Source organism: Amblyraja radiata, chromosome 23, assembly GCF_010909765.2.
Source record: "Amblyraja radiata isolate CabotCenter1 chromosome 23, sAmbRad1.1.pri, whole genome shotgun sequence".
In the NCBI taxonomy this organism is placed as follows: Eukaryota; Metazoa; Chordata; class Chondrichthyes; order Rajiformes; family Rajidae; genus Amblyraja; species Amblyraja radiata.
The window spans coordinates 3,756,142-3,784,116 of record NC_045978.1 but is presented as its reverse complement, the minus strand read 5'-3'; the positions used below and the strand labels follow the sequence as shown (position 1 = coordinate 3,784,116).

The 27,975-nt window shown below is 44.3% G+C and overlaps 1 protein-coding gene across 3 annotated transcripts in view; it reads right to left on the bottom strand.

Annotated features, from left to right (window-relative positions):
* Window positions 1–7,159: 7,159 nt before the first annotated feature.
* Window positions 7,160–27,975, bottom strand: part of zbtb46 (zinc finger and BTB domain containing 46) — a 51,028-nt gene continuing 30,212 nt past the window's right edge. The window contains exons 4-7 of one of the 3 annotated variants that reach the window (XM_033041382.1): window positions 20,429–20,683; window positions 16,805–16,989; window positions 16,511–16,568; window positions 13,994–16,429 (exon numbers count right to left, since the gene is read on the bottom strand). In XM_033041382.1, the coding sequence (XP_032897273.1) occupies window positions 15,735–16,429; window positions 16,511–16,568; window positions 16,805–16,989; window positions 20,429–20,683 (1,193 nt within the window). In that variant the 3' untranslated portion in view covers window positions 13,994–15,734. Of the gene's footprint in view, window positions 9,472–12,419; window positions 12,596–13,993; window positions 16,430–16,510; window positions 16,569–16,804; window positions 16,990–20,428; window positions 20,684–27,975 lie in introns of those variants that run through there. The other 2 variants (XM_033041383.1, XM_033041384.1) reach the window with 2 other exon arrangements.

The window sequence follows — 27,975 nt, the reverse complement described above, 5'->3', positions numbered from 1 at the left end:
TTCTGCTTGGGACCTTTCTCCAGTCTGTAGAAGGGTCCCGTTTGAAAAACGCCTTCACATTCCTGTTCTCCACATTCACTGCCACACCCAGGTAGTTATTCCAGCACTTGTAAACCAGCATCTGCAGTTCCTTGTTTGTACGTGAACTCGCCTCTATTTGCTACACTTTACCTTCTGCAGCTATATGTGCATTTATCCACACAGATCTCTTCTCTGGTCAGGACTCGCATCGAAGCCAGCCAGTATAAATGTGGTATTGTCCACTGGAATGTTCACCGCGATTACTAATCCCAGAGCTGCAGTAAAAGCATAAATACGACTGCTAACCTCAAACATATCTGCCAAAGCAGGCCATGAACACTGTACTGATCTGAGATTATATTAATGACATTTGATCTCCACTCTCGAGAAATATTTTACAAGAGCCCTTAACATTCAAAGTTTAGTTCCAAGATTTTATTTTCCTAACTCTATCCAAATGTTCAGGATGTCGGTTAAGCAGTGAAACAGAACGGCAAGGAACTGCAGAATTCTTGATCAAAACAGTGCCAGTGCTGCACAAACTCAGCAGGTCAGGCAGCATCTGGGGAGGGAATGAACAGACGACGTTTCGGGCTGGATGTCCAAATGGAATGTGTTGGAAGGGTCCCTTCCATTGTCTGCCCATTCCCTCCACAGATGCTGCCTGACCGGTCGAGATCCTCCAACATTTTGCGCTGTGCGATGGCTAAAGAATTAATTAGCTCTTCACACTTTAGAATCGATTGAAAGACGCAGCAAGGGAGCAGGCCCTTCGGCACGCTGTGTCCATGCTGACCCCACTAGTTTCATGCTATCCCACTTTCTCATCCACTCCCTGCACAGTGGGGGCAACTTTACAGAGGGCCGATTAGTCTACAAACCTGTACATCTTTGGGAGGTGGGAGAAAACCCACTCGGTCACAGGGAGAACGTGCAAACTCCACACGGACAGCACCCGTAGTCAAGGACAGAACCCGGATCTCTGGTGCTGTGAGGCAGCAACTCCACCAGCTGAGGCACCGGTAAATATAATCGTCTCATTAATCACGGGCATCCAAACTGATGGAAATACACAGCCCTTTTGATTCATAAATTCTGCTCCAGATTTTAAAATAGATTAACATTTATTGAGGTAACAGAAACATTCACAACTTACAAAATTCTTAAGGGGTTGGACAAGCTAGATGCAGGAAGATTGTTCCCGATGTTGGGGAAGTCCAGAACAAGGGGTCACAGCTTAAGGATAAGGGGGAAATCCTTTAGGACCGAGATGAGAACATTTTTTTCACACAGAGAGTGGTGAATCTCTGGAATTCTCTGCCACAGAAGGTAGTTGAGGCCAGTTCATTGGCTATATTTAAGAGGGAGTTAGATGTGGCCCTTGTGGCTAAAGGGATCAGGGGGTATGGAGAGAAGGCAGGTACAGGATACTGAGTTGGATGATCAGCCATGATCGTATTGAATGGTGATGCAGGTTCGAAGGGCCGAATGGCCTACTCCTGCACCTATTTTCTATGTTTCATAAACTGACTGAAGCCTCTGTTAAATTATAGACACACAAAGTGCTGGAGTGAGTCAGTGAAGGTAGACAACAATGTTGGAGAAATCTCTATTCTAAATTGTGTCCACCTTCAGTGCAAACCAGAATCTGCAGTTCCTTCCTACACAGTAGGACAGAACAGGTGTAAGGGTTTAAGGAGGAACTGCAGATCGAAGGTAGACAAAAATGCTGGAGAAACTCAGCGGGTGAGGCAGCATCTATGGAGCGAAGGAATAGGTGACGTTTTCAGGTCGAGATCCTTCTTCAGACTGATGTGGGGGTCGGGGAGGGGTTGCGGGAAGAAGAAAGGAAGAGGCGGAGACAGTGGGCTGTGGGAGAGCTGGGAAGGGGAGGGGAAAGAGGGAGACAGCAAGGACTACCTGAAATTGGAGAAGTCAATGTTGTAAACTAAGTAACTCAGGGGGTCAGGCAGCAACTCTGGAGAGAAGGAATGGGTGCAGCATCTGCCTGAGCCGCCAGCATCCTGCAGTTCCTTCCGACACACCCCAGTCAAATATATGCCACTGCATCTCGTCACGGTGAAGGAACAATTATGCTTCGAGGCAATGTTTTGCAAATTGAAAGATTTTCCATGTGGACACAGAACGGAGTTGGTCAGCGCCTTCCTGTGGACTGTTGTAGTATTACACCCACAAAACAGATGTTAGAGTCGTCAAGTCAAGAGAGTTGATTGTCATGTGTCCTAGATAGGACAATGAAATTAGAAACATAGAAAATAGGTGCAGGAGTAGGCCATTCAGCCCTTCGAGCCTGCACCGCCATTCAATATGATCATGGCTGATCATCCAACTCAGTATCCTGTACCTGCCTTCTCTCCATACCCCCTGATCCCCTTAGCCACAAGGGCCACATCTAACTCCCTCTTAAATATAGCCAATGAACTGGCCTCAACTACCCTCTGTGGCAGAGAATTCCAGAGATTCACCACTCTCTGTGTGAAAATCCTTGCTGCAGCACAACAGGATATTGAAGGCATAAATACAGAACTGATCATATACCATATGATGTCCATATACCATAGAATATATACACACACACACACACATTCATGAACACATTCATAAGATTGTTAAGGGTTTGGACACGCTAGAGGCAGGAAACATGTTCCCGATGTTGGGGGAGTCCAGAACCAGGGGCCACAGTTTAAGAATAAGGTTGTAAGCCATTTAGAACGGAGACGAGGAAACACTTTTTCTCACAGAGGATTGTGAGCTTGTGGAATTCTCTGCCTCAGAGGGCGGTGGAGGCCGGTTCTCTGGATGCTTTCAAGAGAGAGCTAGATAGGGCTCTTAAAAATAGCGGAGTCAGGGGATATGGGGAGAAGGCAGGAACGGGGTACTGATTGGGGATGATCAGCCATGATCACATTGAATGGCTGTGCTGGCTCGAAGGGCCGAATGGCCTACTCCTGCACCTATTGTCTATCACTCAGCCCAATGCTCTTTATCTTAGTAGAGCTGCCTTCCAAGTTGGCATAAGGTGGAGAGAAGGGAGGGAGGGAAGAGACTGAGCAGAAATGATTGATATTGTGGGGAGTTGTGGAGTGCATATGATGTCCCCAACTAGTGCAACTTGCTCAGACTTGTTTGCCACCATTCCCTCGGGGAACCCCTGTGCCACACACAGCCTGGAGCTTTGCAGCTGATGATCTTCATCTGGTTAATAACAATAGACAATAGGTGCAGGAGTAGGCCATTCGGCCCTTCGAGCCAGCACCACCATTCAATGTGATCATCCACAATCAGTACCCCGTTCCAGCCTTCTCCAACCTCATCTATTGCATCCACTGCTCTAGGTGTCAACTCCTCTACATCGGTGAGACCAAGCGTAGGCTTGGCGATCGCTTCGCCCAACACCTCTGCACAGTTCCCAATAACCAACCTGATCTCCCGGTGGCCCAACACCCCCTCCCATTCTGAATCCGACCTTTCTGTCCTGGGCCTCCTCCATGGCCAGAGTAAGTCCCACCGCATATGGGAGGAGCAGCACCTCATATTTCGCTTGGGTAGTTTACACCCCAGCGGTATGAACATTGACTTCTCCAATTTCAGGTAGTCCTTGCTTTCTCCCTCCTTCCCCTCCCCTTCCCAGATCTCCCACAGCCCACTGCCTCCGCCTCTTCCTTTCTGCTTCTCGCCCCCCACCCCCCCCCAAACATCAGTCTGAAGAAGGGTCTCGACCCGAAACGTTGCCTATTTCCTTCGCTCCATAGATGCTGCCTCACCTGCTGAGTTTCTCCAGCACTTTTGTCTACCTTCGATTTTTCCAGCATCTGCAGTTCTTCCTTAAAGACTTCACCTGGCAGCTCGCTCCATTGTGGCCAACATGCCGTTAATGTTACAAACACATTATTTCTACATATCATTAAGATACGGTATCTTGATCAAGAACAACAGTTCACAGATTAAAGATATTCCTCCAGTTTTCTTAAGTGGTTTGTCATTTCGCCAGAACATTTAATTTCAAGAATATGAGTCATTCAAGTGCAGATGATCAGATAAATGAAGCTCAATTAGCAATGTACTAATATTGGGTAATTGGTTTAACTGGAGATTCAAGAATTGGATTGAAAGATACAGCACCAAACAAGTTCTCTGGCCCATTGAGTCAATGCCAATTAATCACACTTGTTCTCTGGTCACTCCAGTTCTTTGTCAACCCACTTTCACATCCATTCTCGACACACTCAATTAACAGCAGGCAATGAAACTGGAGAAACATGGATAGGTGATGTTTCAGGTCAGGCCCCTTCTACTCATCACCTATCCCTGTTTGCCAAAGATGCTGCCTGACTTGCAGAGCACTTTGTGTCATTTTTCGTAAACCAGCATCCGCAGTTCCATGTTTCTAACCCACACCTCTTGGGGATGTGGGAGGAATACAAGAGCACCTAGAGAAAATCCACACGGCTGCAGGGAGTGCGTGCAAACTCCACACCGACAGCACCTGAGGTCAGGATCAAACCTGGGGCTGCGAGGCAGCCACTCTGTATCAGCTGGGCCACCGCTAAACAGGAAACACTTTGTCTGTTTTAGTTTAGAGATATGGGCCCTTCGGCCCACCTAGTCGACACTGACCAGCGATCCCCGCATATTAACACCATCCTACATACACTGGGGATAATTTACACTTATACCAAGACAATTAACCTAACTGGATTGTGAGAGGAAACCGAAGATCTCGGAGCAAACCCACGCGGTCACAGCAGTAGAGTTGCTGCCTTGCAGCGAATGCCTGTGACCTGGGTTCGATCTCGACGACGGGTACTGTCTGTACGGAGTTTGCACGTTCTCCCCGTGACCTGCGTTGGTTGTCTCCGAGATCTTCAGTTTCCTCCCACACTCCAAAGACGTACGTACAGGTTTGTAGGCTAATTGGCTTGTTAAAATGTAAACATTGTCCCTATAGGATCGTATTAATGGTAGTGTGAACTGTGAAGAGGATGTTAGGAGGTTGCAGGGTGAACTGGACAAGTTGAGTGAGTGGGCAGATGCGTGACAGATGCAGTATAATATAGATAAATGTGAGGTTATCCACTTTGGTGGCAAAAACAAGGGGGCAGATTATTATCTCAATGGGGTTAGGTTAGGTAAGGGGGGGGGGGTGCAGCGAAACCTGGGTGTCAGTGAAAGTTGGCGTGCAGGTACAGCAGGCAGTGAAGAAAGCTAATGGAATGTTGGCCTTCATAACAAGAGGATTTCAATATAGGAGTAAAGAAGTTCTTCTGCAGTTGTATAGGGCTCTGCTGAGACCACATCTGGAGTATTGTGTAGAGTTTTGGTCTCCTAATTTGAGGAAGGACATCCTTGTGATTGAGGCAGTGCAGCGTAGGTTCACAAGATTGATCCATGGGATGGCGGGACAGTCATATGAGGAAGATTGAAAAGACTAGGCTTGTATTCACTGGAGATTAGAAGGATGAGGGGAAGTTCTTATAGAGACATATAACATTATAAAAAGGACTGGACAAGCTAGATGCAGGAAAAATGTTCCCAATGTTGGGTGGGTCCAGAACCAGGTCCCCACAGTCTTAGAATAAAGGGGAGGCCATTTAAGACTGAGGTGAGAAATGGCCAGAGAGTTGTGAATTTGTGGAATTCCCTGCCAGAGGGCAGTAGAGGCCAAATCACTGGATGGATTTAAGAGAGATAGAGCTCTAGGGACTAGTGGAGTCAAGGGATATGGGGAGATGGCAGGCACGGGTTATTGATTGGGGACGATCAGCCATGATCACAATGAATGGCGGTGCTGGCTCGAAGGGCTGAATGGCCTCCTGCACCTATTTTTCAATGTTTTTTTCTATGACATTGCCCTATAGATAAGTACCTTCCGGTATTTTCAAATAGATAAAACAAATGCCTGTGTTTGCATCATTGGTGGCTCATGCTAGTATAGTGTTCCTCAGAGAAAAAGGTCACCCAGCAAGTGATCAGAACAGCACAAGACTTGCACATTATAAGCCAGAACAATAAAATATTTTACTTTCTTTTAATATTGAACGGATGATCATTCATAATTTGGATACGCTGTTCATTGAAGATGTACAAAAAACATTTAAATATAAGACAAGACACAAAATGCTGGAGTAACTCAGCGGGTCAGGTGGCATCTCTGGAGAAAAGGAGTAGGTGACGTTTCGGGTTAGAACCCTTCTCCAGACTGCAGCGTCACCTGTTCCTTTCCTCCAGAGATGCTGCGTGATTGCACCATTTTGTGTCTATTTTCAGTATAAACCAGCATCAGCAACTCCATCCTACACATTTTAAAAAAAGGATACCAGTAAACCATGGGCCACAGTCTCCAGAACCAGGGGCCACAGTCTCCAGAACCAGGGGCCACAGTCTCCAGAACCAGGGGCCACAGTCTCCAGAACCAGGGGCCACAGTCTCCAGAACCAGGGGCCACAGTCTCCAGAACCAGGGGCCACAGTCTCCAGAACCAGGGGCCACAGTCTCCAGAACCAGGGGCCACAGTCTCCAGAACCAGGGGCCACAGTCTCCAGAACCAGGGGCCACAGTCTCCAGAACCAGGGGCCACAGTCTCCAGAACCAGGGGCCACAGTCTCCAGAACCAGGGGCCACAGTCTCCAGAACCAGGGGCCACAGTCTCCAGAACCAGGGGCCACAGTCTTAGAACAAAGGGGAGGCCATTTAAGACTGAGGTGAGAAAAAACTTTTTCACCCAGAGAGTTGTGAATTTGTGGAATTCCCAGCCAAAGAGGGCAGTGGAGGCCAAATCACTAGATGGATTTAAGAGAGAGTTAGATAGAGCTCTCGGGGCTAGTGGAATCAATGGATATGGGGAGAAGGCAGGCACAGGTTATTGATTGGGGACGATCAGCCATGATCACAATGAATGGCGGTGCTGGCTCGAAGGGCCGAATGGCCTCCTCCTGCACCTATTTTCTATGTTTCTATGATAGACACAAAATGCTGGAGCAATTCAGTGGGACAGGCAGCATCCCTGGGGAGAAGGAATGGGTGACATTTTGCGTTGAGACCCAAGGAACCGGGAATGAGATACCTGTACTGTGTTCAAAAATTACATACAAGCTTCAAAACAAGCACAGCACCTGTCTGCTTTGGCAGCAATTCCGAGTTTATTTAAGATTGAATCGGGTGAGTATATCCAAGCTATCCCCAGCACATGAACTTTAGGCAGACCTTTGGTGTGCCTAAGATACAGAAAGCATAATCACCTAAAAAAAAATGTCATTGCTACATTTACAGAGATCAGTACAATGCACAGTCATCTTTTCCCACTACTCATAACTAACTCTGAATATTAAACACATCTTGAATACAAACACAGGTTTATAATTACAAAGTCAGTATCATATAGAATATTATTCCAAGCAGAAGATTTCAACAGCTTTAAGCTCTCTCTTAAATCCAGCTGTAAGCATGTTGAAAACATTGACAGCATACTCGCACGGCACTCTTCAAAAATTTCATCAGGCAAAAACTCTTAATGTAAAAGGCAGATATTTGAAATACAACAATATAGATTTCTAAAAAGTAACCATAGTTATGGCTTAATTTAGTAAGGGTTTGCACATATTACCACTAATAAGCCAAAACATGATAAGATTTGATTTTCTGAAATATACTGAACATTTCCAGTTTTTTTTTGCATTTTCTAAATGATAAACAAAAATCATCTGTAACATATCCAAAGTAAATTCTATTAAAACATATAATTTTGGTATATATTCAGTATTTAGTGTATATTATAACTTAAAAAAGCAATGTGCTACCTTTTTAACCAATGCAACAAATAATTTAACTCCTTACTTCCTTGTCTACAGAGTAGAAATCTGGCACAGCTTTGAGCTTCATGAAGCATGTGTGTGTGTGTGTGGTTTTTTTTTCGTGTGACATCCAAAATTAATCTTCACGAGTAGCCCAAAGAATATAGACACTGAAAATGTTAAAAGAACACAATGCGACACACGACTCACACCCACCATAGCGAAGAACCCCCATTTTGAACACTTCTTGAAAATGCACTAACTCAAAACTAAATCTATGGCAGAATTCGGGTGCACAAATAGAGCTGATAGAAAGGAAGGAATGCCTCAACTCTTTCCAGAGTGGAGAATCTTCTTATATGGGAATGTACACATGATTTTCATCTCTTTTTTTTTTTCCCGCACATAATTTACCAAGGTTATCTAATCTACTAACACACATAATGATGGGGCTTTCACATCTGGATGCATCTTTGAGCTGAAAGAGGGAATGATAACTTGAATAGTCGTTGATCGTGTCGTGGGAAGCAAACAGTCGGAGAAAACATTTGCTACTCAGTTGACAGTTTCATCATCTCTCAACAGTTACCAAGGATGTGCTTTGGATCCTGCATTTACCTGGGAATTCTGGATTAGCAGTTTAAGGACAACAAATAAAACTAAATAAAATGATTCAAAAATCCCCCCCTCCCCACCCCCCCCAAAAAAAAAATATATGAAATTTAAGAAAGGTGTATCGAACCACAATGCCCCAAATTTTAACAACGTCTAATCCTAAATTTCACAATTGGACAATAAACGTGAAAAATCACCGTGGTGTTCATATCTTTGAGTAGCATTCTTTGTAAATATAACGTTCTTGTAAAACTGCCCGACTACAATTTACCGTGTACATTAGTGAAACAGCTAGCTCTCTAAGGGACTACAGTGCATTGAAGCACTCTAGAATGTAAAAATAACCCGCAGGCTACATCTCCTGGGAAATCCACCCAAAGTCCTTGTCATCTGCTACGGGAATTTCCTGATTCTCTTGGTCTTGTTGGGAATCGATCACCTCCTTGGCCTCGAGGATTATATCAGCCTGGGGAATTACATTATCCTTCCATTTCATCTCCTCCTCGCCATCTGCCATTTCTTCGTCAATCTCCCTCTCCCTGTCTCCATGATCATCCGGGTAAGGGCCCTCGCCGTGATCTTCTGGATAGGGACCTTCGTGGTCATCTGGATAGACTTCTTCAGCATGACCATCTGGGTAAGGGCCATCTCCGTGGTCATCCGTGTAAGGGCCATCGCCAGGATCATCCGTGTAGGGCCCGTCTCCGTGCTCATCCGTGTACGGGCCATCTCCTTGATCATCCGTGTAAGGGCCCTCGCCAGGGTCATCAGTGTAGGGCCCGTCTCCGTGATCATCCGCGTAGGGGCCCTCGCCGTGATCATCCGGGTAGTGGCTTTCTGCGGAGAACATCCCGTCGGGAGACTCATCGGTGCCGTCCTGGTCGAGCTGAGACATCAGGCTTCCCCCCGCACAGTCCACACATATCCCATGCCGTCTGGAACCATGCATAATGCCCACGCTGGCTGCCGACATGAACACTCGGTTGCACACCTTGCAGATGTACTTTTTGTCTTTACTGTGCACCTAAATAAAAGAGAATAAATGCTTAGTGTTGGGTTCTTTTTAAATTAAAGACCTCGTTTGTGAAAGATCCACGACAACACACATAGTCAAAGATTAGTCTTTATTCCATAGGTAATCCAGAACATTTAAACTTCCAGCCATTTACACCCAGCCCGGCATGGCTTCTGAGAGCTGGCTGACCTTGTTAGTGTAGTGCCGTGATACCATGTAATGGGTGGCATGCATACATATGCAGTGGAGATTATAAATGGCATGCATTAATAAGGGTTCATCTACAGACCTCTACCTTAAAATCCCAGATAGAAAATTGAAAACAGGTAAGTGATGTCAGTAACCATTCAAAAAGATGTCAGACGTGAAGAATACTACAGGTGGCGCAGCAGTGGAGTTGCTGCCTTACAGCGCCAGAGACCTGGGTCCCATCCCAACTAAGGGTGCTGTCTGAACAGAATTTGTAAAACTCTTGTGGGAGGGAGGAACGGAAGGGAATCCACATTAGTCAGGAAATGGTGTTAGGTAAACTGTTGGGACTGAAGGCAGAGAAATCCCCAGGGCCTGATGGTCTGCACCCCCAAGTACTCAGGGAGGTGGCCATAGAAATAGTGGATTTATTGGTGATCATTTTCCAATGTTCTCTCGACTCTAGATCAGTTCCTGTGGACTGGAGGGTAGCCAATGTAACCCCAATTTTTAAGAAAGGAGGGAGAGAGAAAACGGGGAATTATGGACCAGTTAGCCTTACATCGGTAGTGGAGAACATGCTCGAGTCGATTATTAAAAACGTTATAGCAGCGCATTTGGAAAGCAATGACAGGATCAGTCCAAAGTCAGCATGGACTGATGAAGGGGAAATCATGCCTGATTAAGCTTCTGGAATTTTTTGAGGATGTAACAAGTAGAATGGATAAGGGAGAGCCAGTGGATGTGGTGTATGTGGACTTTCAAAAAGCCTTTGACAAGGTTCCACGCAAGAGATTAGTGTGCAAAATTAGAGCACATGGTATTGCGGGTAGGGTATTGACATGGATAGTGAACTGGTTGGCAGACAGGAAGCAAAGAGTAGGAATTAACGGGTCCTTTTCAGAATGGCAGGTGGTGATTAGTGGCGTGCCGCAAGGCTCGGTACTGGGACCCCAGTTATTTACAATATATATTAACGGTTTGGACGAGGGAATTAAATGTGACATCTCCAAGTTTGTGGATGACACAAAGCTGAGTGGCAGTCTGAGCTGCAATGTGGATGCTATGAGGCTGCAGGGTGACTTGGATAGGTTGGGTGAGATGACAGATATAGTATAACGTGGATAAATGTGAGGTTATCCACTTTGGTGGCAAGAACAGGAAGGCAGATTATTATCTGAATGGTATCAGATTAGGAAAAGGGGAGGTGCAACGAGACCAGGGTGTGCTTGCATATCAGTCACTGAAAGTAAGCATGCAGGTACAGCAGGCAGTGATGAAAGCTAATGGCATGTTGGCCTTCATTGCGATAGGATTTGAGTTTAGGAGCAAGGAGGTCCTACTGCAGTTGTGCAGGGCCCTGGTGAGACTGCCCAGGAGTATTGTGTGCAATTTTGGTCTCCTAATTTGAGGAAATACATTCTTGCTATTGAGGGAGTGCAGCGTAGGTTCACCAGGTTAATTCCCGAGATGGCAGGACTGACATATGTTGAAAGAATGGGTCGACTGGGCTTGTATTCACTGGAATTTAGAATCTTATAGAAACAAATACAATTATTAAAGGATTGGACAGGCGAGATGCAGGAAAAATGTTCCCCATGTTGGGAGAGTCCAGAACCAGGGGTCACAGTTTAAGAACAGATCTAAACTGGCCACATCTGGAGTGTTGTGCATGCACCTTTTGGTTAACAGCAGCCTAGATGATTTACTGTAGGTGTACATATGAAATAAGGAACTCAATGCTACAAACATTTTGTTTTGGCGATTGTAATTCACCCAATGAATAGCTCCATTTTTTACACCAGCCTTTACCTGGTTTTTAAATTATAACCATTTAAAATGTTTATTCCAATGTCAGCCATGAACTGAACAAGATTCAAATTGAGTATCAGTATTTCAGAAGGTAGACAGCGGGTGAGGCAGCACTATGGAGCGAAGGAAAAAGGCAATGATTCGGGTCGGGACCCTTGGGGGTGGGGGGGGAAGGGGAGTCATCTACCCCACAACAGAAGGGGGAGGAGTTGTACAGTTTAAAAGCAACAGGGAAGAAGGATCTCCTGTGGCGTTCTGTGCTGCATCTTGGTGGAACCAGTCTGTTGCTGAAGGTGCTCCTCAGGTTGACCAGTGTGTCACGGAGGGGGTGAGAGTAACCTACAAATCTGTACATTTTTGGAGGTAGACAAAAATGCTGGAGAAACTCAGCAGGTGAGGCAGCATCTATGGAGCGAAGGAAATAGGCAACGTCTCGGGTCGAAACCCTTTTTCAGACTGATGTGAGGATGGGGGAGTGTGGGGGGGGGGGGGGGGGTGCGGGAAGAAGAAAGGAAGAAGAGGAGCCAGTGGTCTGTGGGAGAGCTGAGAAGGGGAGGGAGAAAGTAGGGACTACCTGAAATTAGAGAAGTCAATGTTCATACCGCTGGGGTGTAAACTGCCCAAGTGAAATATGAGGTGCTGCTCCTCCAAATTACGGTGGTCCTTACTCTGGTCAAGGAGGAGGCCCAGGACAGAAAGGTCAGATTCGGAACTTGAAGTGCTGAGCCACCGGGAGATCGTGTTGGTTGTTTGGGAAGAAACCGGAACACTCGGGGAAAATCCACGCGGTCGCGGGGAGAACATACAAACTCCGTACAGACAGCACCCAAGGTCAGTAATCAAGCCGGGGCCTCTGACGCAGTTCCTTGCAACCTCCCTGAGGTAAAGGGAGCAGTAATCATGCCGTAATGTTCATGGGCGGATGCAGAAACAACAGTCGTGTACACGTTACTTACCAAGGTGTGCCTCTTCATGTGTTCCCGTCTGGTGAACTTCTTGCCACAGATTTCACACGGATACGGTCGTTCCCCCGTGTGAGAGCGCATGTGCCTTTTCAAGATGCACTGGTGCATAGCGGAGAAGCTGCAGTACGGGCACTTGAACTTCTTTCTTATCACAGTAAATTCGTTAACTGCAAAATGTGAAAACAATTGAATTAATACTCATCCAGAATAGACATATAATTTTAGATACACAATTTTCAGCTTCCAGTTATATTTTAGTTTGCACATTTTACACATTTGTCATCAACATAGCAAAGCTTGTCGCACGTTTTATTACGATTATTCAACTTAAGATAGTCGGTTCATTTCAGAGAGAACTTCCTCTACCAAGTTTTCGCAAGGATCTACTATTGCAGTCCTGAGCTGTGGAAATGGACATGCACGTTGAAACCCACAGATGCTCCTGATTTGAACAACACCAACAGAAGAACATGCTATGGAGTTTTCTTTTAAGACAATCATTGCGTTCCCAAGAAACTTCACGCTATGAAAACCTCTTGTTGTAAAAACCAATGGGTCAATGGGGAAAGAAGAATTGGCAATATGGGGAGAAAAGATGAAATAAGAATTCTACATAATTAGAATTACCTTTGTTATTCTATAATACTGTGTTGCTGATATAAGAAAGAAAATTTAATGCGTGGTCAACAGTCAACATCATATTTGACTATTTCCAAGATGGCGCCAAAGCCAGTGGGACTCTGTGCGCTGAATCTGCAACCACGCATTACAACCGCTCCACTCTTATAAACACCCATTGCAACAAATCTGTACACTGTGGATGGCTCGATTGCAATCATGTAGTCTTTCCGCTGACTGGCTAGCACGCAAGAAAGCCGTTTCACTGTACCTCGGCCCACGTGGCCATAAACTAAACGTTTGGCCAAAGTCCAACCAAAAATAACCAGTAAACTATTTTGCTAAAATGGCAAGAAGATTGAATTTAGGAAAGAATAAGAAAACAAACTTCAGTTCCATGGTGCCATTTATTCAGTGCCCTGAAGCACAGTATTGGAAGCAATTGTTGACCAGACTTCCAACCTATGGAAATTATTGACAGAGAATTCAAATGCCTTCCAAGGTTCTTGGTTTTCATTCAGATGAGTATCATAACAAGCATCCTGTAGCCTTCAAGAAGCGGCAGGTAGAAGCAAAGGTGAAAATGCCACACTTCAATTCACATGTAGTTATTCAAGGCAAGGTCGTTCCCAGCTTCATGAGTTAAATAACATTTAACCCCCGTATGTGTGCTATTGGCAAATGGATTGGTTTTTTTAAAATAATATTTTTTATTAGAAGCAAACATCTTATGGTAAAGTATAATTATATTGGCAAATGAATTGTCCCAGTCCAAATTCCCAATCGTGAGACTGCATTGATAAACCAAACTACATCTTGCACTGCAGCTTAAAGAGCACAAGCAATTATAGTACGAGGTAAGTATATCTTGAAAATACTAACGCTTCTTAAAGCTTGTTGCTTAAATGGTCGCATTAGTGCAGATAAATAGGAAATCAGATCATTTAATTACAATCTAAAATTTATTGAATTTTATGACACACAACAACATGAGCCACATGTTGAAAGTACTAGAAAGTAACAAGTAAGAAAAGACTTTTAACAACTTTCTTAGAGATTATGCATGGAGAATTTTGTGTTACACACACTGGTCATTTATCAAGCAGTGGATATCTTTCAGGGCATACATGATTTCCTTAAGGTACAGAAAATAAGAGGCAAACAGTAACTAGTATATATAATAATAAAACTAATAACAAACTTTGAGACTGACTGCTTATCAAAGCGGGATGCTAACATTTAGTAGTTGAGAAACAAATGGTTAATGATGAAAGTTAGAACGTGACCAAAAAGCCCTGCACTAATACCACAGATGATGCTGCACATTGAACCATGACATAAACCCTGTAAACTACTTAAGATAGACACAAAAAGCTGGAGTAACTCAGCAGGTCAGACAGCATCTCTGGTGAAAAGGAATCAGTGACGTTTCAGTTCGAGACCCTTCTTCAGACCAAACTAGTTGACTAAAGTACTTTTACTAGATTAAAATAGTAGACTACTACTGTGTAATAGGGGGAAAAAAATAATTTTATTTCGACTATTAACGTAAAGACGTGTGAACTAATATTTGATGCCACTACACCGAGACTAGGCTACATCAGTGAAGTCAATTCAAACTTCATCTTTCATTGTATTCCACATTCATTCTCCATCTACATTGCCGGGGTGATTAATACAACATATATTTAACTTTCTTAATAATAATCCTTAATGAAGCTCACGGAATTTAATACTGAGCTTTGCCAGCACAAATAAACATGGCTCTATAAATCTAAAGACAAGTTGCAGGGATAAATACTCTAAATACGCACTTCCCCCAATTAAAATACATAAACTACATTTATCGACTTCTCGTGTACATGTCGCAATATTTTGACTTCTGCGCAGACAGCCCCATTAAACATATGCTACAATGCCGAAAACTCTATTCTATACTATCTTCCTCTTTGCTCCACCCATTGTACTTCATTGTATATTCCTGTTATAGCTCTGATCCTGCAGGAGAGAATGCAAAACACAGCTTTTCACTGTACCTCGGTACACGTGAATAATCTCATCTGAAGAACAAACAGGTTTCAGGATAAGCCCATAGTCTGAAAACCTTTCATTAAAAAAAAAAAAAAGTACAAAAACACAAGTGGATACGTGAACAAGTAAAAATAAATAACAAAAAGATAATGGATTTCAACAGTTTTTTCCAGAACCGTAACAATTGGATCATTGACACCACAAAACCAGCCAATGACTAAATATATAGATCTTGCTTAAAATGTTTATTCTTCCATTTCTAGTCACGACACTTATCCATATTAAAAAAGTGCTCAGCAACCCAAGAGAGCAACTTTGCCCTGCAAAGTCAGTATGAAGTATGTACAAAGACAAACTACAGTAGGAAGTGTTCAAGAAAGAACTGCAGATGCGAGAAAAAAAATCGAAGGTGGACAAAAATGCTGGAGGAACTCAGCGGGTGAGGCAGCATCTATGGAGCGATCCTTCTCCCCATAGATGCTGCCTCACCCGCTGAGTTTCTCCAGCATTTTTGTCTACGGTAGGAAGTGTAATCTGTTTTAACTAAGATTTGAAAATGCCTGAGGAAGTGCACAAGGTAATAGAATGTAAATGTACTCCATGTAAATGCTGAAGACCTATCCAAATGTTCACTATACCAAGCAAGAGCAAAATTCATTATTCAGACAATTCTGTGTCGCTGAGCTGTGAAGTGGGGAGATGCTGATTGGAATCAAGTGCGGGTGTACGACTGTTACAATCATTCTCATCTGCTTTAAGGGCCTGGCTATCCAAAGGTTGGTCAGAGAGCTCAGTGTCTCCTTGGGCACCACTATGACTGCAAATTTTCATGTGATTCATTAGGTTTTTCTGCACGCCAAAACTCTTTCCGCAGTCGCTGCACACAAAGGCCCGCTCGCACGAATGCACCGACGCGACATGGCGGTTTAAGTCGGTTCTGTCACGGAAGGACTTCAGGCAGAACGAACACTCCAGTTTTTTACGCTTGAAGTGGACGGTTTTCTCGTGGCGCTCGGCGTTCGACTTCAACGTGAAGCTGGCAGGACACTTAGAGCACTGGTACCGGAAGGCCAGTACAGGAAGCATGTGAAAGCTTGTCGTGTGCGGCATCATCTGGTTAGAGATGTTGTGAGGCAGAATCGACAACGCGTGTTGATATTCATGTTCGGTGTGGCTTTCAAGGCTGCTAAATCTCATGCTGCAGAATCTACAAGCAAACTCATCTAGCGGCTGCTGGCCTGTAGTTGGCAACGGGCTACTGCCGATCGCCGAGCCGTCGTCTGCGATGAAGCTAGTCCCCATCTCCGCCTCTTCACCGGTCGAGAAATCCGCTGCATTGCGGGCGTCGAGTCCTGAGGGAAGGAAATACGGTTAGAGTGCAGCAAATTTTGTGCAGTGGAAAGTCTGTGCTGATTTGAAACAATACTGAATACCTGAATCGGCACTTCCGTACGATTGAGCCAAGATCTCCTCGGTATTGTCTACATTGATCTGTAACCGTAAAATAACACAAGTTAATCATGAACTATGATTTAATTAGTAACAATAAACAAAGGTAAGTGTTAAAAATAAATTACAGTACTGAAAATCTATTGCTGCATTTTCCACGGGACATTAAGTTTAGACATAATTAATTTGCATTCAAATTATCAATCTTCACATGAATTCTTCTAAGTTATGAATTATTTTCTACTTGTAACTGTTCATATAATGGTTTTGATTCTTACCTGCTGCGGGGAGTCAGGCTGTTGGCGTGAGTCGGCCTGTTGGTGTGAGATTGGATCCGATAATGGTTCTTCACACTGCAACGTCCTGGGAGGACTCGGCTCTGGAAATTGGGAGGTCAGTGGAGACAAGTCTCTTTGTTGGTAATCATGTGCATCCTCTGAATGATTCAAGTTATTTCCAGGCCCTGAGAAACACAGGAAACGAGTCTCACCCAGCTGGCTCTCGGCAAATAAAAAAAGCTCTGCACTGCAGTAGAAGTCTGCTGTGTTTCTCCTGTGTCAGTGAGAGTGGACCGGAGATCCTACAGATCGAGAGGAATTCCCAAAGCTTCAAGAAACTAGGAATCTTAAAGTAACCATGGCGGTCGGAGGTTGCTTTTTTGAAAACAGACTAAATTGTTGCCCTGGTTAAAAGAACACAGATTGGTGCTGTCAATGAGGCACGTGAAACTAAACATGGAAATGACTCATCATTTACTTTGCCAGAAGATGTATCAATTTGTGACTGAAGCAAACTTTTATTCAAGCAGTTTCCCAGCAGGCATCAGATAGACCACCACACAAATCCTACAACAAACATTCAAATGGTCGGAAACGGTTTCTTTATTTCAGAAAACCAACGGAAAAATGCAAAATTTGAGGCAATATGCAATTGCTGCATCTTAAATATAATGCTCAGTGTAACTTGAAATTATAGATTTAACACAAAACGAAACGTTCAAGTTGGTAGCCAATGTGTGCACCTAGAACATAGAACAGTACAGCATCGCAACAGGCCCTTTGGCCCACATTGTCAGTGCTTGACCAAGTTTCTGTACCACTGCCTGGGGTTTTTAGAATTTGAAAGCATCCACCCCTTCACAGCATGGCAGGACGGGATAGTCAAGATGAAAAAGAACCAATGACCAAGAAGTTCCATTCATTTAAAATGGAAACTGTTACTCTTTGACCAAGATGATACTTTGTTGGTCAACATTTGGAGGCATAGGATTCGAGCAATAAGATTAGAATATTGACACCATCATTCGTAAACCATGACTTTAAGATACAGCTCCCCCCCCATGAAGCTAGAACGTTACACTCAAGTACAGAGTATGTTTAGCCAATACTTACAAACTCCACACCAACTCCACATCACTATAAGTTGGCGGCGCCTCACGGCAGCGGCCTCTGCAGTCCGTCTGTCTTTTTTTAATTTTTGTCCGGCTGAGTGTATAGTTTGTAGTGGTTTATATATTGTTTTTAGCTGTGTATATGTGGGGGGCGAGAACTTTTAAATCTCTTCCCTGTACGGGGGACCCGATCTTTTCCCTGTCGGGTCTCCATTGTCGTTGGGGCCTAGCACCGTGGAGCGGCCTCCAACCGGAACGACCTGGGGGCTCCAGTCACGGAGCCTACGGACTCACCATTGGGGAGCTGTGGTGGTGCGCGGCTGCGACACGACTACGGAGCTTCGGAGGCTCCACCCGCATGCCCGGTGAACGGTAACATCAGGAACTCCGCCAGTCCCTGGTGGGAGGCCGCTTTTCGGAGCTCTCACGACGGCAAATTCTCCCGCCCGAATTGCGGGGTTGAAAACGACCCGGAGCGGGGCCTTACATCGCCCGGCGCGGCTTTAACGGCCGCGGGACTTGCCATCGCCCGCCGGGGGCTTTAACATCGGGAGAAGAATGGAAAACAGGGAGAGACAATGACTTTGCTTTCCATCACAGTGAGGAGAAGATTCACTGTGATGGATTTTTGTGTGGGTTGTGTTAATTGTGTGTCTTAGTTTTTTGTTGTTGTATGACTGCAGAAACCAAATTTCGTTTGAACTTCATTTGAGGTTCAAATGACATTAAACGGTATTGTATTATATGACTAAAGTTACATTCATTATGGTAAAAGGTGCAATTCAAAAGTTTCACAATGGATCATTCCCAAAAACTATACATGATTAAAATAATCAATTTTAACACAAGCCCAGGACACACATGTGAAACACTGAACAGTTGTGCACTGCAATTCAAAACACAAATGGAATTAAACAATGGTGTGGAAACACCAGTGTAACAAGCTTATCTGAGCCACAACTCTGCAATGCTATACTCATTACAAAATTTGCCCAAGTAACTCAAATGTAACAAGGTGCCTGTATTAAGAAGCAATTGACACATTAGCACAAGTATTTCAGGTATGGCAATAAAACTATGCATCTGGTACAAAGACATGGGGCCAAATGCATCCCTCTGGTGCCGTTTTAACTGTGCAATTCACCAACTACATAACCTAGACTTTTACATTCTGCATTCAACGCACGCAACCAAGGATATATATCTACATGTGTCTATTGTTTCAACCATCCATGCTTAAGCACAAATAACTCGTGCATTCTGCAATTGAATTTGTCATTATAACCCCATCATTTCTTCTTACTCCACAAATAAACTGCCTTGCCGCTCCATCCATTAGAAAAAAAAGCTTGCAATTTGATTTATTTGTAGACTGACAAAAAAACAAGAACTAATTGGCATTCACTCATTTATCTGTTAAGAACAAAGTGAAGAGCTCACAATGACAGTTTAAAAAAGTTATGACAAAACTCTGCTGTGGAATATTTTTGATTATGTGTTCATCGTGCTGAAAACGTACACGAGCCAGCTGATGTAGGTGCAATATAGACACAAAATGCTGGAGTAACTCAGCGGGTCATGGTTACTTCAGCATTTGTGTGTCTGCTGCCTGACCCACCGAGTTACTCCAGCATTTTGCATCTATTTTCGGTAGAAAACAGCATCTGCAGTTCCTTCCTACACATGATGTACATGCAAAATGTTTTACCGTGAAGATTCTTGTATCACGTCACTAATAAACTGGAAAACAAGCAGCTAAATGGAACACCATCCATCAGCATTTGGGGAAAGAATTAAATAGGAACTGTGAATAGTTTAATTAATCTACTTAATTTCACGAGGATCACCGCGGTAATTATTAATAATGTCAATGGCTCCAACGGGAAAACACTACAAGGGAGTGGATTTATAACAAAAGGATGAGAAGGCTATAAGAATGAGAACCATCAACAAAGCTGAACATCACTGAAGCCCATTGATAAGGAATATTGGAATAAGGTGCCGGTGGGGGGACAGTCTACCAAGAACTATCAATTTAACACATGTCAGGAATAATTTTCTGTTTAATCCCTTTTATTTAAGCCTGTGATGTTAAAACTATCTGCAAGTTTTTCCACTGAAGACAAAACAAACTTTTAACGCGTTCTTAAAACTGCGTTAGTTCCGATATAACCGTTTCAAGCAATTGACCACACTTTAAAGATACAGCACGGAAACAGGCCCTTCGACCCACCAAGTCCGCAGCGACCAGCGATCACCTCGTACACTAGCACCATCCTACACACTAGGGCCAATTCACAATTTTAACCAAAGCCAATTAACCTGCAAACCTGTACACCTTCAGAACGTGGGAACAAACCGGCGTGGTCACAGAGAGAACGTACAAACTCCATACAGACAGCACCCGAGGTCAGGATCGAACCCTGGTCTCTGGCGCGGTGAGGCAGCAACTCTACCGCTGCACAGCCAGCCCTACACTGCATACATTTTTATTTTTATAAAATGGGTGTACCTTTAGGCAAGTACTCGAAAATAATAGATTTATCGTCTCCTGGTTGGTCGGACTTTACAGACAAGAAGCTGTGCTTGCTCAGTAACGCCGCTCTCAGGTTGGCCACCGTGGATACCTGCTGCTCCTCTTTCACCGAGGCAACAAACTGAGACAGGTAACTCGATTCCACACCAGCCAGTGGTTCCTCCGCATTCTGACAAAAATCAGATCGGTCTCCCCTGCTATCCGAACTACTTGGTTCAGTTACATCAGCACCTGAAGAAACACAAGTTCATAACTGGTCAGCTTCGCATTTTATTAAGTGCAATATATCAAACGAGCCCGCATAGATACATCATATCAGTTCTGTAGGTCGAGACACAAAAGCCTCTGTCTCCCTCTTTCCCCTGTAGGTCAAGACCCGAAAGATCTGTCTCCCTCTTTCCCCTCCCCTTCACAGCTCCCCCACAGCCCACTGCCTCCGCCTCTTCGTTTCATCTTCCCACCCACCCCACCCCCTGAAGAAGGGTCTCGACCCGAAAACGTCACCTATTCCTTCGCTACATAGATGCTGCCTCGCCCGCTGAGTTTCTCCAGCATTTTTGTCTACCTTTAGGTACCAAACAGTCACACAGGTGAGCACCTTTCTTGCACTACTTGCTATACTTTAGCAAAAACTTCAGTCAACGCACAGTGATAAAAATAAAATTGATTATTCACTTCCTAAAACCCAGCATTCAAAGTATGTATTAAAAATCAAAGAAAGACTACAGATGCTGGAAATGGGAAAACATAAATGGCTAAAAACACTAGGTCCAGGCAGTATCTTCAGATGTAGAGTGGAACATCAGGACAGCACCATTTGCACAATGTAGAACTGTTCTGATTGTTCAGGCTTCTTGACAAAGCCAGTCATCTCACTTCCCCCACCATCAGACGCACTGAGATTATTTGAGGGCACTCATTTCAAGATATCATTGCTGCAAGATCAGGGCCGCAGCGGGTAGAGCTGCTGCCTCACAGCGCCAGAGCCCCGGGTTCAATCTGACCCCGTGTGCTGCCTGTGTGAAGTTTGCGCGTTCTCCCTGTGCCGGGTGCTCCGGTTTCTTCCCACACCCCAACGACGTGCAGGTTTGTGGGTTCATCAGCCTCTACAAATTCCCCATAGTGTGCAGGGAATGGATGCGACAAAGTGGGACAAAATAGTGTTCATTACTGTGAACGGGTGATCGATGGTCGGCGTGGAGGGCCGAAGACCTGCTTCCATTCTGTATCTCTAAAATAAACTAACCAGTGTGAACAGATGATCGACGGTTGGCATGGATTGTGGGCCGAAGGTTTCCATGCTGTATCTTTCAAGCAATCCAAGTTTCAAACCTCACCAGAGGTAGAGAAAAGTGCTTTTACTGAGCATGGTTAGCAATGCAAATATACTTCACTACAATGCTGAGAACCACTTTCTATTTTGTATGGAGTTTGAGCTGATTGTATCTATGTAAGGTACATCTGATCTGTTTGGATAACATGCAAAACAAGGCTTCCCACTCTAGGGGGCAGCACAGTTGTGCAGCAGTAGAGTTGCTGCCTTACATCAACAGGTTCGATCCTGACTACATGTTAGCATTCATAGCAAAAGGATTTGAGTATAGGAGCAGGGAGGTTCTACTGCAGGGTCTTGGTGAGACCACACCTGGAGTATTGCATACAGTTTTGGTCTCCAAATCTGAGGAAGGACGTTATTGCCATAGAGGGAGTTCACCAGACTGATTCCTGGGATGTCAGGACTTTCATATGAAGAAAGACTGGATAGAATCGGCTTGTACTCGCTAGAATTTAGGAGATCGAGGGGGGATCTTATAGAAACTTACAAAATTCTTAAGGTGTTGGACAGGCTAGATGCAGGAAGATTGTTCCTGATGTTGGGGAAGTCCAGGACAAGGGGTCACAGCTTAAAGCGGCCTTTTCACGGGGCGACTTGACGCAAGAGTTAACCAGAGTTTAACATCGTGGGAACCTCGTGCGATAACAGTACGGCATTCGTGGACCACCGTATCGCTAACGGCAGGTAATCGTGTATCTTGGTCACTCGGGAGAAAATTCAAGAAAGTTTGAATTTCTCCAAGAGTGACTTGTACACTTGTGGTTGAGCATTGCAACATTATATGGACGTAGTGGCCAGTGCGATATCCGTAATAACTCTTGCGGGTACCGTGGGAACTCCTGCGAACGGTGAACCCGGAAGCTGGACAGAGGGGACAGAAGGTGAGTAAAAATTGTCTTCTGTGCTATTGAATTTTAAAAATAAATAAAAATAAAGATTTGCATCCGCATATGGACATCAACTTATTCATGAGTTATGTTAATGAGATTCAAGAAAATAACTATAATCTTTAAAAGGGACTTTACTGAAAGGTTACGCATTGTTATGGTCCGTGAGAAATTTTTCACATGTACTTCTTTGAGAGATACAGGTCGGAGTCCTCGCCGACTAGCGATCGATGCCTTTCCGAAGCAGGGTCCGGAACGCTACCAATCAATGTTGTACAGAGACCCGTGTAAGGAGTGAACTGCACATGCTGGTTTAAACCGAAGACAGACACAAAAAGCTGGAGTAACTCAGCGAGTCAAGCAGCATCTCTGGAGAAAAATAGCTGATGTTTCGGGACGAGACACATCTTCAGACTCAATTCCGATTAGGCTGTCTGAAGAAAAGTTCCGATTCTAATCGCCACCTATTCTTTTTCTCCAGAGATGCTACCTGACCCGCTGACTTGCTCCAGCTTTTTATGTTTTTCTTCCCAGATCTGACTTACCTGCTGAGTTACACCAACATTTTGTGTCCTTCTGTGCGTATTAACCAGCATTAACCAGCGTCTGCAGTTCCTTTAGACATTACCTAACTTCAGATTTTAGAGATATAGCGCGTGGGAACTCCTGCGAACGGTAAACCCGGAAGCTGGACAGAGGGGACAGAAGGTGAGTAAAAAAGGTGGTCTCAATATCGACAAGGGAACATGTGTCCTTCGAGGACGTCCCACCTAATTGTCATTGTTGGATAATCTTTTTAACAGGAACACTTGCAGAGATGGCTCCCAGAAAATCTCAAAGAAAGGGGGTAAAGCGTGTCAGAGATGTTTTTGCCATGTTGCTCTATTCAGTTTCTATATTGTTTCAGTTTCTATATCTATATTGTTGCTCTATTCAGTTTCCCAGGGGGTCGGGACAGGACTGGAGTCGAGGGAGAGGAGGGGGAGATAGATGGGGGGTGTCTTCATTTACTGGCGGCGGGTGTCTGTCACTGAAACAGGCAGGTGAGATTTCACATCCACCTTGTGTGTGCCTCTCTCTCTCTCTCCCTCCCTCTTACACAGGCTGAGAGACTCTGCCTCTGTGAGTGTACGTCTCTTTCTCCCCCTCTACCACACACAGTAAGACCGAGGTACTGTGCTCAGTCCATCTGTGTCTCCCACATACACAGTAAAACATGTCTCCAAATGAGCCAATTCAACCAAGGGAGGATATTTATAGTGTGTGAAAAAAAAAGTTACATCATTTGTGTCACGTGTAGTTCACGATTTTCATTCAAGATTTAACGCGAAAGCTCGGGAGACGGACAAGTCACTCGCACAAATAACAGAAATGCCGAGTACCGTGGGAACTCTTTATCTACCCCCCGTTATATCGTGCGAGACTCGTGCTGGACCACGACCACTTCACTCTGGTGACATCTTGCGTCAACTCGCCCCGTGAAAAAGCCCCATAAGGATAGAGGGGAAATCCTTTAGGTCCGAGATGAGAAAAACATTTTTCACACAGAGAGTGGTGAATCTCTGGAACTCTCTGCCACAGAAGGTAGTTGAGGCCAGTTCATTGGCTATATTTAAGAGGGAGTTAGATGTGGCCCTTGTGGCTAAAGGAATCAGGGGGTATGGAGAGAAGGCAGGTACAGGATACTGAGTTGGATGATCAGCCATGATCATATTGAATGGCGGTGCAGGCACGAAGGGCCGAATGGCCTACTCCTGCACCTATTTTCTATGTTTCTATGTTTCTACAGGAGCTGCCTGTACAGATTTCGTACGTTCTCCCCATGACCACGTGGGTTTTCTCCAGGTGCTCCGATTTCCTCCCACACTCCAAAGACGTGGGGGTTCGTAGGTTAATTGGCTTTAGTAAAAGTTGTGAATTGTCCCTAGTGTGCGGGATAGTGTACAGGGTGATCACTGGTCGGTGGGCCGAAGGGCCTGTTTCCATGCTGTATCTCTCTAAAGTGTAGTCTGTACTTCAGTACAGGTGACAATAATAAACCTAAATCTAAACTTGGAATATTAATAAAGGAAGCATTTATTTTGGCTTGAAAAGCGCTGGGTTTTGCCAACGATTTCTATCAGAACTGCTGGCAATCATTCATCCAAACAGCCCGAGGGTCTCGACTTTGTGCAAGGGCAGCTCCATCTTTGGTTTCATTTGGGATTCCAGAGTTTGATGTCTGAGCCCACGTCTTGCTGAGATTTCAACAACGGGATGGCGATGGGCGGCATGAAAGGAAGCCTCTCAAATCCCACATGTGGATTAACCTAGTGCAAGACTGCACACCTCCTCCCACCCTAATACACCCTCTGTTTCTTCAATGTAGACTGTCGAGCAAAGGATTAAGAGGCAAGGGGGAAGATGATTTAAACTTATTTAGCTTTGGGTTTTTAACTTATTATGTTTTCGCATTTTCAGTTCATGTTAATTTTAATTTACATGTCAGGGGGATTTCAAAGCCATCTAAATCTACCAGAGGATTACACATGACAATGCTCTATGCCAACGTGGTCAGCTAAAGATACAAAGTGCTGGAGTAACTCAGCTGAAGGCAGTGTTTCACTGCAAAGGTCTAGGCATCTTTGCCACCATGTACCCAGTTGTCCTCAGTGCCACACGCCTGGTCTCTGTGGGCACAGGCAGCCAACAACATGGGCCAACAGCAACTGGCCGAACCAAGTGAGGCATATGCAGATCAGATCCAAGTCAGGCGCGGAACTGATACAGCGTGATTACGGCCCAAGATGTTCAGGTCCACCACCGAATTTCCAGCACCTCCTTTAATCCGGACAAAAGTCCGAGAGGGCACTTGAAATTCCCTGGGCAGCCACAGAGGGCGCTGCTTGTGGCGTGCGCTCTTTCAGTACGTGGCCCTCCGCCCTGAAAGTTATTTGTTTACATCCGCAGTTGCTGGCGGTGATCCCTAGGTTTTGTGCAATTCTTAGCTTATAATTGCTTACATTTAACCCCAGCTGTGGCTTCTAAGCATGGTCCAAGTGACAGTCTCGGTGCCAAGCGTAAGCACATTTAATTTACATTGAATATTTGTTATATTTAAGTCCGTGCTGCTTTAGAGGCACGGGAGGGAATAGTTAGTGGGTCACAGGTGTATCGATGTATCATCATTGCATCATCTCTGTTGGTCCAGCAAAATGGATAATCCAGCAAGGCGCTGGAACCTAGGGTGCCAGACCTGTACTGTGGAAGTATTAATGAGAAACAATACGACTAACACCATATTTTTCCATAATCAAAATGGTAAATACCAAACAATTTAAAATGAAACGGTAGACAAAAATGCTGGAGAAACTCCGCAGGTGAGGCAGCATCTATGGAGCGAAGGAACTAGGCAACGTTTCGGGGGCGAAACCCTTCTTCAGACGTTTCGGCCCAAAACGTCACCTATTCTTTCACTACATAGATGCTGCGTCACCCGCTGAGTTTCTCCAGCATTTTTGTCTACCTTCCATTTTTCAGCATCTGCAGTTCCTTCTTAAACATTCAATAACGAATAATTAACTAAAATTAATTGCAGCTTGATACCAAGCTATGCGGAATTGATTGCGTTGTTGAACTGAAGACACAATGAAGTATAAACTGGTAATAAGCATGCGTACGACAAAAACGCAACACCAAACCTAAATAGCTTTTCCACAAATTTAACAGAACTTTGAAATTTAAAAAAAAAATGTTAAATCAATTCTCCAAATCAAATTGTGTGGTGACAAACAACTGGCCATACAAACAACCAAGAGGAAACTACAACACACCATACAAAAGTTTGGATTTAACAAGCGGACAATTAGAGTTACAATCGGTCAAGCAATTAGACAAACAAGGGATGGCTCGGTGGCTCAGCGGTACAGTTGCTGCTTTACAGCACCAGAGACACGGGCTCGATCCTGACTACGGCTGCAAAGACGTACAGGTTTGTATATTGTCCCTCGTGTGTAGGATAGTGTTAGTGTACGCGGTGATCGCTGGTCGGTGCAGACTCGGTGGGCCCACTGCCACGCTTTGCCTCTTTAAAAAATGTTTACAAATAAATTCCCATTTGGATTACAGTAGGAATAATGCAGCTTCATTAGAACAGATTTGAGGGATTTAAGGTAGTGGACTCAATCCATCGCTTTTCCCAGGTCGTTCTCGGAAGCTTATGAACTGCGAACAGTATTCTTCATCAATGAATTTTTTCCGCACTTTACCGCCAGCAAGAATATTAATGACTGTGCATAATTTGTTACCTAACGCTGTTCTGTTTATCACTGCATTTAACAACAGACCAAAATGACGCTCATAACCCGAGAATGGCATTCTGAAGGAAAGGGAATGTAGAAATACATTACCAAACATTAATAAGCTAGAAGAGTCAGCAGAGTTATGTTAGCGTTTAGAGCAAAGATGGGGAAGCTGCGGCCTTCTAGGCCATTAAGTGCGGCCTTTTGAATGAATCCAAATTTTGTAGAACAAATCCTTTCATTTTTATTTAAGAAGGAACTGCAGATGCTGGAAAATCGATGGTAGACAAATATGCTGGAGAAACTCAGCGGGTGAGACAGCATCTATGGAGCGAAGAAAATAGGCGGCGTTTCGGGTCAAGACCCGCAACGTCGCCTATTTCCTTCGCCCCATTTTCTCCAGCATTTTTGTCTACCTGCGATTTTTACTAATATGTTTTTGTTCATCTTTTATTATTTTTATTTTAATCATAAAATGAACGTATTTAAAATACCAAAGATTAAAATGAGATTCAACGAAATAATCCTCCCCGACTGACGGCCACAATTAAAACATTAGTAAGTCATGAGGGCTATTTTAACAAAATAATGTACATTTTTAAGTATATCTAATTGAAGTTTCTTGGATGCGGCCTTATTAGATTACTGCTAACTTAACGCGGCATTCCAACATGAAAAGGTTCCCCAGCCCTGGTTTAGAGACACAGCAAGGAAACTGGCTCTTTGGCCCACCGAGTCCACAAAGACCATCGATCACCCGTTCACACTAGTTCTATGTGATCCCACTTCACCTTGGGGCCAATTTACAGAGGCCAATGATAATCTATAAACCAGCTCGCCTTTGAGATGTGGGTGGAAACTGAAGCACCTGGAGGAAAATCACATAGTCAGAGATCTCATGCAAACCCACACAGACCGCGTAGTTGCATTAATGCAAATCACACGCACAATTTGAACAGTTCTAAACAAAACAGTTCTGAGCAAATGTTCAAAAGTTGGTTCTTAACTAATTATCAACTG